This window comes from Microcaecilia unicolor, chromosome 5, assembly GCF_901765095.1.
Source record: "Microcaecilia unicolor chromosome 5, aMicUni1.1, whole genome shotgun sequence".
NCBI lineage: Eukaryota > Metazoa > Chordata > Amphibia > Gymnophiona > Siphonopidae > Microcaecilia > Microcaecilia unicolor.
Genome location: NC_044035.1, coordinates 303,533,343 through 303,546,778, shown reverse-complemented (window position 1 = coordinate 303,546,778; position 13,436 = coordinate 303,533,343). Strand labels below are relative to the sequence as shown.

General features: G+C 38.2%; 1 protein-coding gene across 1 annotated transcript in view; it reads right to left on the bottom strand.

The window, feature by feature from the left end:
- The window catches only part of TOX3 (TOX high mobility group box family member 3), a 270,107-nt gene that overhangs the window by 68,536 nt on the left and 188,135 nt on the right, over positions 1-13,436 (bottom strand). Inside the window, exon 3 of the mRNA XM_030205144.1 lies at positions 5,625-5,876. Coding sequence (XP_030061004.1) covers positions 5,625-5,876 — 252 coding nt within the window. The remainder of the gene's footprint in view (positions 1-5,624; positions 5,877-13,436) is intronic.

Sequence of the window (13,436 nt, the reverse complement as noted above, 5' to 3'; positions counted from 1 at the left end):
GCAGTCCTTTCTTCAGATGAAATCTCTCAAGCACTTAAACAACTATCTCCTAATAAGTCTCCAGGTCCAGATGAACTCCCTTCAGAGTTTTTCAAACTTTTTCAGAGTACATTGTTACCTCACTTAACTGATTTATATAACTCTCTTCCTAATATTGATCTAAGCATTAATCATTTTACTGATGCTCTCATCACAGCTATACCAAAACCGCAAAAATGTCCCATAGAGGTACATAATTATCGTCCAATTTCATAACGTAATACTGACTATAAATTATATGCAAAATTGTTAGCTTCTCGTCATTTTTATTCAAGATTGCTTATCCCTCTAACAATTTTAAAACCTAGTCTTCCTCATCCCCTCTCTTATCCACATATACTTACCCCTCCCTTTGACTTTATTGAATCTGTACTCTCCCTGAATTGTAACCATCTGTAATTTTGTAAGCCACATTGAGCCCGCTCTTGTGGGATAATGCGGGGTATAAATGTACCAAAATAAATAAATAAATAAAAGTGTTATTTCTAAAGTAATCTCCTCATCTCAAGTTTTATGCCTGGTAGACTGATAACTGACAATTCACGTCTATTCTTTCATTTGTCTGATATAGCCAAAAAGTCCTCACTTCCTGTCATTGCATTATCTCTAGACACAGAAAAGGCATTCGATAGAGTTGAATGGCCATATATTTTCCATGTCTTGAGTTGGTTTGGGGCTAATTCCACTTTTATAGATAAAATTAAAATCCTTTATACCAAACCGTCAGCACAAATTATTACTAATAATATTTTATCTAGTCCTATTTACTTAGAGAGGAACCAGACAAGGTTGTCCTCTTTCTCCATATCTGTTTAATATTGCTCTGGAACCATTATTATTAGCTATTAAGGAGCACCCAAATATTCTTGGTTTGTCAGACGAATCAAGTTCTCCTAGTGTATCTCCTAGTGTATAAGGTTTCTGCTTACGCCGATGATATCTTATTATATATTCAAAACCCATCTCTATAACGTTATACCAAGAGCAACTCAAAACCCAACAATATCTCTACCTCATTTGTTTGAGTTAATATCTCTTTTCTCCACTTTTTCTGGCTATAAAATCAATCAGTCTAAGAGTGAAGTCTTGCCATTAAATGTTCATGCTCATTCTGACATAGTTAACCCTTTCGGACTCATTTGGTCTCCCACTAAATTAAAATATCTTGGTATATCCCTCTTTGCATTTGGAACATCATTTCTGCAATTTTTCATTTTGATATGCCACTCTCGAGTCATCTAATTGTTTTCAAATCAGCTGCTATTACAATATCTATACCGGACCATCAAAAAAGATTGCTAGATATTTTAATTTAAAACTGATCTTAAACAACTGGAAAGATGTCTCATTACTTAATCCTTACTTTTGGTGGCATTCTGTGTTATATTAATATAAAATGGAATCTACTGCAGCTAAATTGTCTGGTTGTTCTAGAAGAAAGTTGAAGATCAGGTCCTCTTTAGACCAGTATCTTCAATCTTTTATTTAAATACAAACTATTTCATATTGATGTTTTGGTGAGCAGATATTGTACTTCATTATTGTCACAGAATGTTCGTTATTTCAATTGTTATTTCTTTGTACTATTTTCCTTCTTCTTTTTCTTTCCTCTTTCTCTATATTTTTTTTCTCTTCTCTTCTTTGGATTCTCTGAAAGGCTGATAATTTGTTTTTTTCAATTGTATTCTTCCCTGGTTTGTTTAATTGTAGTCTTCTGATTACATGAGAATATGTTTTTCTCATATATTGTTATTTCCCTGTTATTATGAAATACTCATAAAATTTCTGGAAATGGATCCTGCAGACCAATTTACTCTTCTCTGGTCAACTTTGGCAGACAAAATGTAGCCAGGAAACTGAGTTGGCATTCCCCTGATTTGAAAGGTGCTTGACTCCTGTTTGCCTCCATCTCTTCAATACCGGGGTTCCTGATGAAGATGTCAAAATGGAGCTTTATAGAGGTATTGGTTTGTGTGTTGTTTGCTTTTGTTGTTTTTGCTATTATTGGGCACTAAGATAAGCATCATTTGGGAAAGATTATGACTCTAGCAAAATATTTGATGATATATTTTCAGCAATGGACTCTTCTTGTTTGACTGGGGGCTGTTAGCAGTGGATGTATATACTTTGAGATTATTTAGTTTTACACGTATTGCACTTACACAAGGATTTTGGTTCACTCAGGGATGTATCTGGACATCAAATGAGAGCACCACATGGCAGGCTCATCATTCTTGTTTGACTTAGAAGTCTTAGGTATGGGTGCACCATGGCTTAGATAACTGAGAGTGACCATTATCTTTATAAAAATGTTCTGTATTTTAGAAGCGTTACATCTCCTGCTACATATTTATTTGCATATAGGATTTTTCTTTTTCTATTGCCAGTTATGAAGCAATAGACTAAGACATAGGAACCAACTTTTCAAAATTATTGGGGGTGCTAATCCCAATGGAAATAACCCCTCCCTGGACACATACAAGGAATTTTCTCAATATTGGGGGTGCTCAAGCACCCACAGCACTCACAGAGTCGGCTCCAATGGACTAAGATATTTTGGGGGTACAGTTACAGTTTAGCAGGTCAGAGCTAATATTCAGCACTGTCAGGGTAACCTTACCCAATTACATGATTATAATATTTCCAACTTAGTAAGATCCAACACCACCACATCAATGTCAATGAGAGCACACATTTGACATATCTGGAGCCCTGTTTTACATAGAATGTAGAGATCAGAAATGAAACTTTTAGGTCAGGACATGCTATGTTCTGTTGGTATTTTGGGAAAGGCTCTGCTGACACAGAGTACATGTGTACATGCATGTATGTGTATGTGCAGAGTAGCCACCATTATATATACATGCACACTGAAAAAAATAAATGGAACAAACTCAGTAGCCTCCATGTTGATGTATCTTGTAGCTGCCCCATTTTACAAGCCAACACGTGCAAGCACCACCAATTATCTAGTGAAATTTTAACTTGGCTTCATTTTGCAAGAGAAAATAAGCTACATAGGATTAAGAAGAATGATTCTCTTGAGTAAAGCTCTGGCCAAAAAAAGGCACTTAAAAAAAAAACTATGCATGTCTTTAAGCTGGTTTAAACCCTGTGCTGGATAGTCCCCTTGTAAAACCAGGAATACAAATGTAGATTTTAGTCCTACCTAAGCCATTCCCATTTAAAATTTCATTATAGTGTGAATCTCCACATATAAATAGAAGTTTTCAGAAATTGGTTCGTATATGTTTTCAATATAGATGTGTAAATGCCAGTATTTTTCTAAATGCTTCTAAAATAATGACCAAAAAGTATTCAAAAAAATGACAATTTGTGTGTCAGCCACATATCTCAATGACTAAAGCTACACACAAGCTTTTTAAAATCAGATTGCAAAGTCTGCTTTATGGCAGCTTTTTGTGCATATAAAACTTTGCATTAGTGTTTTTCAACAAAATAATTACACCAATGAAAAATAGTATTTACAACTTGCACTCAATGGAAGCCCACCACCTAGTGCGTCCCCCCCCCAAAAAAAAATTTGCACACTAGAAATCCACCCGTGCTTCTGCCCCCTCCCACCTTAGGTCTGAGTTGTCTTTTCTGAAATTTAAGGTTCTACTGAAAACCCATTTTTTTGGATTAGCACTTGGTTTGTCAGCTGTTTCCACCTGATGCTGGCACGACTGAACAATCACAACAGCTAGAGGGTATGGGATTGTGTGATTATAGGACTTTTCCATTTGTACGGTTGTACACCACTTTCTGTGATTGGTCTTAACTGTTTCCTATAGTTTCTATGTGATTGATTTCCCTCTTTTCTATTGCAAATAGCATTCTTTTCCTTGATTTTTTTCTTAGTTTTTTAGATTTATTAGCCGCTATATCCTGTGCGCAGAAACAGTGGGAAATCAAACATTTTAATAAACAAACATATTGTGTATCCTAATAAAACGGTCACCAAAAGAAGGGCCGGGGGGAGCTTCCCTCTTTCAAAAGTATTAAAAAGGAGTTCCAGCATCAACCATGCTGCAAACACTTGATGTGTATTTCAACATAGTCAAGTATTAATAATAAAGCAGATCAACAACTTTGATGTTCATTTTCAGAGAGCTATTTACAAGTGCTCCAATAAATAATCTTTGACTCTTCATTCTATGTAGTTAATGAATAAATGGAACACACACACAAACTCATACAGGGATTTAACTGTACAAAAAATAAAGTACAAAACTTCCCAGTTAATGAGAATCTATTCAATCCCATAATCAAACATCACATAGCTCATTGTGTCTTTATCAAACGCAGACTGGTTCCTCCCTTATCTGCTGCCACTAATTTATATCTTGTACACACCTATCTGGGGATGCGTTTTAAAAAAGTAAATGCAAAGTTGTATGAACAAAATACTATGGGTAAACAGCATAAACAGTATCCTTAAAAAAAAAACAACAACAACAACAACAATAATAGTGTGGGCAAACAGTGTCAACAGTATCCTTTCAAAAAAAAAAACCCAACAATAAAATATCAATAATACTGTGGGCAAATAGAATCAACAGTATCCTATGAAAATGCAGACAGAATTCTGATGATGTGTGTATTTGAACAAAAGTAACTATGACTGGAGAAAATTTGAATGCCTATACATCTATGTGATGAAACGTTTGCACCTGAATATAGGCACAAGAAGGGAAAAATTACTAAGGTCAGTTTTGCCTGAAAGTCATTAAAATTGCTGACAGGGCCTGACCAAAAAAACAGAGTTGCCACTTATGGCAAGGACAGAATCTAGGTCAAGAATTCACAATCACTGCCAGTGGGGCCCCAATCAAGACAAAACAGCCCAGAATGGCCCTGTGTTTCTAGGCCCCATGATAATGTGTGAAGGTGCTCAAAATACAGTGGGTTTTGTTGTTAATAAAAGTATCATATCCTCATTTCACATTGTCTAGATAAAGTTTTCTGCTGATTGTCAGTATTTATGATGATAGCCTTTGATCTTGATGACTGTCTTTATGTATTTGGGCACTGATCTTGCCATTTTTCTGTAGAACTTTGGTGTTATCTCCTGGGTCCACATAGCTTTGATTTATTGGTGTCAAGTTTGCTTCAGATGCTTGACAATATTTTGCCACTTTCTGTTTCATCACTGCCCCTACATTTTCAAAGATGTTGAAATAAGGGCTATTTCCTGGTCAGGGTTCCAATAGTTGTATGTGCATGAATGTGCATCTAATTTGGGAGTTTTTCTTTCAGTGCATTCAAATAAACAGACCCACTGAGAAGGATAGAGGGAAAATGTAGTTTTGGAAATAGAGATCATAACATCCATATATCTAGTAATAGCAATTCAGTAGCAGAATTTAATTAATGGTAAAGTCTGAAAATTAGAATGATAGTAGAAAACTGGTATCAACATATACCATTGTAAAAAATTAACAGTACTATCAAACCCAAAATGCTGACAAAATAATAAGGACATTCTCATACAGATACTATAGGACCCGCCTGGAATCAAAAAGATTAACAGATGCTTTTGTACTTCAGATGTTATGAGAGAGATACAAAAATCTGCCTACCATGGTCAGACCATTGCTGTGGATAATACCTTCTGGTTCTACAATATTTCGTGATATAGTAATGGAAGGAAGATCCAGGTTTTGTGGAGGAAACTGAGGTGTAAATTCATTTCCTTGTATAGGCAATGGGTCACCGAGGCCTTGAAAGGGCAACAGTACATCTGCCATTCCGAGGGTCAGATCCGATTCTGGAGGTGGAGTGATTGGTGGAATCTCAAATTCTTCATCACCCAAGTTTGGAGTATGGAATGTCTAGCAACAGAAGAGGGTAAAATGGGTCTTGAAACAAATACGTTTATGCAAACAAACATCTAGGAGATGAGATACTAAACATCAGTTAGTTTGCAGTTTTTTAAACACAGTTTGGATTCACATCTGAATTTGCAGATCATTCCAATTAAAGATGTAAGTCTAATTATCATACAGCTTTAATCATGTATCAGTATTAATAGTTTTTTAATGCCTACTTAATTAGGAACATCTGTCTGTTGTTAGATTGAACATCAGCTATATTATATCTGGCTGTATAACACATTGCCATTTTTATTGATCTGTTAATGCAATAGCTCAGACAGCTTACATTATCCTTATGCTTCATAAAATACTGACAATTCTACAGTACATAGTAGAATGCAATCTAGCAATGAATGTTAGACTGTTTTCTGTGCTCTTAATAAAACATGAAATGTTATAATTCTCTTTACTGTTTTATTTTCTACGTCTACCCATAAAACGTAATAGAGTTCTTTATATTGGCAGTTACTCTTTGGAAAATAAAATGTATAGTTGGAATGAGGAAACTCTGAGATCTCCAGGGTTTTGGTAGCATCTAGAATTATTTTCAAATAAAACAACAATGCTGAGCTTAAAAAACATCTACAGAAACTTGTTTTAAGTGGTGGTCGCAGAACAACAAAATACTGCATGGTTGCTTACCTGCAACAAGTGTTTTCTGGGGACAGTAGGAAATTCATTCTATGCACATGATGTTATCAAAATAGCCCAGATTGGAACCTTCTGAAAAGCTTCTCAGTGTTTTCTATATAATCTGCTGAACATGTGTAGGTTTTCATGTTATCAGTATCACAAGATGCCTCCTCCAGTTTAATATACAAGGTTAGAGAGAGGACAACTCTAAGAGAAAGGAAGAAGGTTTCCGTGGACTGAATGTCATGCTGTTCTCAGAAAATACCTATTACAGGTAAACAACTTTGCTTTCTTAGAGCACATGCAGAATATGAAGGTCAGTCACATGGAATTCCTAGAGAGAGGTCAACTTCGAATAAAGTTGAAAAAACAGATCAAGCCATCATCAGGCATAGCCATTGTTTTTGCTGGCAACAGCCCAGTTTGTATTTTGTAAGTTTAATTTTTACATTCTTTGGAAGGTAATCTGACCAAAAAAAAAAAAAAGGGTCCTAAGGGGATAAAGTTGAATTGTAACCCTTGCTATTGTAAGAGATATTGACCAAACTTACTGTCAAGTCTGAAGTTACTATCCTAGCAACAATAGAACATACATGTGTGAACTAAACTCCACCATTGCAGCCTGGCAAATCTTCTCTGTAGAGGTTGACTTCAGCTGCATAACCAATCTGCCATGGTTCTCATATTGTAAACCTTGACATATGTTCCACAATTAGGCCTGATTATTCATTTAGAAGTGTGTATTTGGCTATGGCATTGACAAATCTATTTTGGTCAAGAAACAAAAAGCTGGTTGGACTTTGACTTATTTTGAAACTGCTTGATATAGCAATGTCTGCCAGTACATTTTATCTATAATTTTCGGAAAAGTTTTGAAAAAGAAAGAATGCATGTACTTCCACTCTGAAAATTGGTTATGGAAAAAGTATATGCAGAGACTATTTCCATACAAGTATATTTTCAAACAAAACAGCATGCAAGCCCACTCAAATACCTCCTAGAAGAGGAGGAGAATGGATCAGAAGTGGCTGCAGAAAGAATTCATAAAACTGAACAGTAGGCTTACCAGATCCACTACTTCATTTACCTAATCTCCAAAGTAATGTTCTCCCTTACAAGGCCTGTCAGCAAGCTTAGCTAGCAGGTGAACCCCAAGATCTGAAGGCCACAAGCAGAAACATTTCCAGTTCCAATATATTTTCCATAGGCTCTCAATATTTTCTCAAAAGCATCACAGAGTGACCTAACTAGATGGTTTCCACATTCCTTTCCTATGGCCACCCATTGAACTATATTATTTATTTATTTATAAAATTTTATATAATATCTATCACATGATGGTTCTGTAGGTGGTTTACGATCAATAGGCTAACACGGAGAGTGATAAAGCAAAGGAAGATATATGAGAAAAGTTGGGGGGACAGAGAGGAGAAGTATAGGTCTCTGCATGACAAGCAATCATATACGGAGTGGGGGTAGGGACTTCTAGGTCAACTGAGATCCACAGGTAATCTGAAATAACCAGGCTTTAATTAATTTCTTGAATTTCTAATATGATGGTGTGAGTATATCATCACATTTCCTGCAAGGGTCAAGTTTTGATCACCCAGGATATTTCCTCATAAAAACCTTGATGTAAGGTTTCATGCTTCGAGAAGCTCAGATGTTTTCTATCTCCATTTTCCTAAAGTGTTGTTAGAGTAATCCAGTGTTTGCACAAGACTCTCCTTATGAGAACCAATAGCACTTTGCCATACAGGGACTCCTGAGGCAGGCCTGAACAGCCGAAACACGACTTGTGTCGAGTCCAGTTTTTTAAGAATAAACTCTTGCTGTGAACTTTTTTCTGAGTCCAATAGAAGTTTGTTTGGCGTCATCCATCTTGTCACCTTCGCTGTGTTCTTTTCTTGTAAGAAAACTGAACATAATGGTAAAAGAAAAAAACAAAAAGGCTTTGCTAACAGAGGTGTCAGCAGACCTGTCAAGTCTCCCACATTAAGCGGCAGACTCCCTCTTTGGTGGGTCATGTCCCGCACTCCCGTCAAAGCGGGAAATTCTCCCACTTAGCACTGACCCCGCCCAACAACACTGTGGCTGCTGCTTCTCCTGATCAGCAGCAGTGGTGGCAAAACAGCAAACAGCAAGCATGGAGCCTCAGCCACCAGGCATTCACTGTTGGCTCTGCCAGTCCCCTGCTCTTGGTGACATCAACTTCCCATTCTGGGGCAGAGGACCAGCAGAACTGACAGTGCATGCCTGAAGGCTGTGTCCCTGCATTTCCTATTTGTTGTTTTCCCACACTGCTGCTGTTCATTGGGAGAAACAGCAGTGGCCAGCCCAGGACAGAAGATGCCATGTAAGAGGGGAGGGAAGGAGGTGTGGAGAAAGAGGCAAGAGATGCAGAATGGAGAGAGGAGAGGAACAAAGATAGAAAAGTGGGGACCTGGATGGAAGAGGGGTAGAGAGAGATATGATGATTGGAAATATGGGGAGAGAAAGAGTGGGCATGAATGGAAAAGGGCTGGAGAAGATTCTGGGGAGAAACGGGGAGACCCTGGATGGAAGAATGGAGAGAGAAAGGATAATGTATGGAAGAAAGGAGAGAGAAAATGGGAAGATGCTAGAAGGATCGGGACAGAAAGAGGAGAGACACTGGATGGGAGGATGCAGAGGGAAGACACTAGATGGAAGGGTGTAGAGAGAAAGAGAAGACACTGGATTAAAGGATACTGAGATAAATAGAAGAGACACTGGTAGAAGGATGCAAAGAAAAAGAGGGGGAGATGCTGGAAGAATGGGGAGAAAGAGGGAAGATGCTGAATGGAGGGATAGAGAAAGAGAGGGATATGCTGGATGGAAAGGGGGAGAGGGTAGAGTTAGCTAAAGACTGGAGAATAAGAGGAAGGGGCATAGGGGGGAACAAGGGTGAGGGAAAGATGAAAAGCCATAGGTAGATGAAATAAAAATAGGAAAATTAAAGACTGGCTAGTTAGAAAGAATTATATCTGGAGAGAGGCAGAAAAATAAATTGAAGAAAACTGGAAAAAAGAAACAGGAGGGAGAAAATGACAAATGGACAGTAAACCCTGGCAAGAGAGTTAAGAGAAGATGAAGGAAAGCAGAAACAAGAGAATGGGAGCAACATAATTGGAAAAAGTAAATGGCCAGACAACAAAGGTAGAGAAATTTTTATTATTAATTTAGGATAAAGTAATATAGCTGTATTAATAAAGGTTAGTAAATACAAATAAACACAAAATAGAAAATAAGATGATACCTTTATACTGGACTAATTTTAATACATTTTTTACTAGTCTTCAGAGACCAACACTTATTTCTTGAAGTCAGGAGAGAATACTATAACAGCAGTGACCTGACCTGAGGCAGGAGGTTTTGGCCTCTGAAAGCTAACAGAAAAAGTTATTAGCATAGTCCAATAAAAGGTATCATCTCATTTTCCATTTTCAAGTGCCTGAACTGAGCATATGCAGGAGGTCCTGTATCGGCGGCTGAAGCACACTGCTGACTGCTGCACTGCTCAGACAGCATGGTAGGGAGCTCATGCTGTGGACCTCTTCAGCTTACAGAGCTTGGGCATGTCCGCCAGCGATTCAACCAGTGCCACAATTTTGGAGTGGGCTCAAGCTCAAAGTGTGTGTGTGTGGGGGGGGGGGGGGCTGCTGAGGCTTCCTTGCAGTTATTCTCCTGGGGGAAATAGATGCTGGATAGGGAGTATAACAGAGTGAAGTAAAACACTCCCTCTTACCCAATCCCTGCTGTCACTGATGTAAATAAAATGTTTTCTGCAATGGTCATGAAATTTAGATGTGCTGGGGGGTGGAGCCATGAGGTAGAGTGGGCAGGACCAAGGCAGAGTGAGGCGAGGCTAGGGGCCTGTACTATAATCTCTCCCTCAAACATCAGGACCCCTTGGCAGCTCTGTCAGTGCTGAGCAGTTATACTGTTCAGCATATGGAGAAACAAAAGACCAAGTACTAAGAAATGCAGAGTCCAAGAACATGTGATAGAAAGATACAGAAATAAAATGGAACCCTGATATAATGCTATGATTGGGATCCATAAAATATCATGATGTTAAATATGGGGTTGCATTATAGCAGGGGTCAATAGATCATGAACACAATTGAACCAAAAATTGATCTGTTACAAAGTGAGCTGTATGTACAAAAAAGGGGAGCCAATACATAATCACATTATATGCGGATTTGTGTTATTGTAGGGCACATTATAATCAGGGTTCCACTGTATTCCCACTAGTATTGGGTACCACTAGTGTGATTAAAAAGAATGTAAGTGCATCTTGATATGCTGCCTATATTATTAATTTATTTCACATGCTTGATATACCGCATGGGGCCTAGCCAAGGCTTCAATGCGGTTTACAAAAGCAAATTAAAAAGAAGGCCATAGAATGAAAGTAGAAATGAGAGAGAGAAAAAAGAAGAAAAAGGGAGAAGGAATGGGGGGGGGGGGGGTGGAACACTGTGGAATGAGAAGTAGGGAGGGTAGGAGACTGAGCAAAAAGAGGGAAGAAATCAGAAAAATCAGGCAAAAAAGGAAGGGTTATGAAGGAGGGTCAAATGCAGTTCTGAAAAAGTAAGGGGGTCTTTTACTAAGGTGCGCTGGTGTTTTTATTATGCTAAAAATAGGTGTGCACTAAACACTACAGACGCCAATGTATTCCTATGGGCTTCTATAGCGTTTAGCGTGCATCTATTTTTAACATGCACTAAAAACGCCAGCGCACCTTAGTAAAAGACCCCCTAACGGGCTCATTTTCAAAGCACTTAGCCTCCCAAAGTTCCATAGAAACCTATGGAACTTAGCCTCCCAAAGTGCTTTGAAAATACGCCTCTCTGATTTTATTGCCTGTTTGAAAAATGCAATGGTGGGTTGATCCCGAATCTGACATGGAAGCTCATTCCAGAGTTCAGGACCTAAATAGCTAAAAGCAAAATCTCAAATACTGGTAAGATGGATAGAAGGAGGTGGTGGTAAAGAAAGAGTTACAATCCAAATGAGAAATAACCAGTGCATATTATGCCCGATGAATTCCAGAAGGAAACTATATTTGGCACAATGAAAGTACTAAGAAAAGCATTAGCAGTAAATTTGAGGATGAGGTCATACTCAACAGAGCTGACTTAGGACTGAGGTTCATTAAGAGAATGGTATGCATAAAGCATAGCAAGAAAATAAAAAATAATCTGTTTCTGTTTAATAATGTGTGGGACTAGCTATCGGTCTGAGATTCATACTTTGGCTTACTCATCAACTATAAAATTACAAAAATATGGTGGAGAAAAAAACCTCAGAACTCTTACCCCTAAAGAAACATTTTTCAAATATCTAAAAATGAACAGGGAAGGAAAAAAACACATAGGTTAAAACAGAAAAAAAATACCCCACCTTAAATCTCTCAAAAAACAATAACTAAGAACCATACATATAAAGCAGAAAGTTTCAGATTTCATGTGGACTATTTTTAAATAAGTCTCATAACTTCAGCTGCTGAAATCTACTGATACACTGCAAAACAAAAGTGGGGGGAGAATACAAAAAAAAAAAGGAAGAAAAAAAAGGGAGGGGGGATATCTACAAAATAAACTTAAAAACTAACTACAAACCATGTGGGAATACCTCAAAAAAACTAATGAAAGAGCCTAAAGGTCTATGTCAGAGTTCAGCCCATGAGGGGTTACAATGTACTTTTTAAAAAATATAGCATTGCTCTTCAAAACCAGTGGAAAAAACTCAAGAAACTAAAGAAAAGGCCTAAAGTGTAGTCTATGTAGAAATACCTTTAAAAAAAACTAAGGAAAGGGCCAAAGATCCAACTTAGAGTTCAGCCTATAAGGGGTTACTGTGTGCATTTCAAAAATGTAGCATTATAGAAAACACCTCAAGGAACTAAAGGAAAGGCCTAACTTAGAGTTCAACCCATAAGGAATTACTGTGTTCATTTCAAAAATATGTCACTATTTTTAATGCAATAAAACTGAATCTATGTCCCCACCACACCATCTCAACTGTACTGTCTTGATAAGAAAAATAAGTAAATCATCTATTTAATGATTGGCAGAATACTAATGTGTAACAATCCAGCTTATTTTCGAAAGAGAAAGACGCCCATATTTCGACCCAAATCGGGAGATGGGCGTCCGTTTCCCATGGGCACCCAAATCAGTATAATTGAAACCTGATTTTTGGCGTCCTCAACTGCAGTCCATCACGGAGACGAACAAAGATCACTGGGGTGTGTCGGAGGCGTGGCAAAGGCAGGACTGGGGCATGGTTATCGGCCAAGGAGAGATGGGCGTCTTTAGCTGATAATCGAAACAAGGGCGTTTTTGACGAGAATTTGGTCCGCCTAATTTGGACCCTTTTTTTCAGGTCCAAGTCTCAAAAAAGTGCTCCAACTGACCAGATGACCACTGGAGGGAATCGGGGATGACCTCCCCTGCCTCCCCCAGTGGTCACTACCCCTCCCACCAACAAAAACCCACTTTAATAACTTTTTTTCCCAGCCTGTATGCCAGCCTCAAATGCTATACCCACCTCCATGACAGCAGAATGTGTTCTATCCTCTGACAGCCTTTCCCTGGTTCTGATGTGGGTCTCGGGTGAGTGTGACACCTTTTCTGTTAAGGGCACTGAAGAGTCACATCAGCAATGCATTGTGGTGGGTGTAGGGTATTGGGCTCCGTGATTCCACTAGCTTGTGTTAAATGCTCACGATGTTGGTAGTTGGTTGGCTCTACTCCCATGGTGCTTTTCCCTCTGCTTACTGGGTCAGAGTGTGCCCTGTTTTGTTTCTGATAGTCCATGAGGTAGTGGCCATTTGTGTAAGACACTTTTAGATCC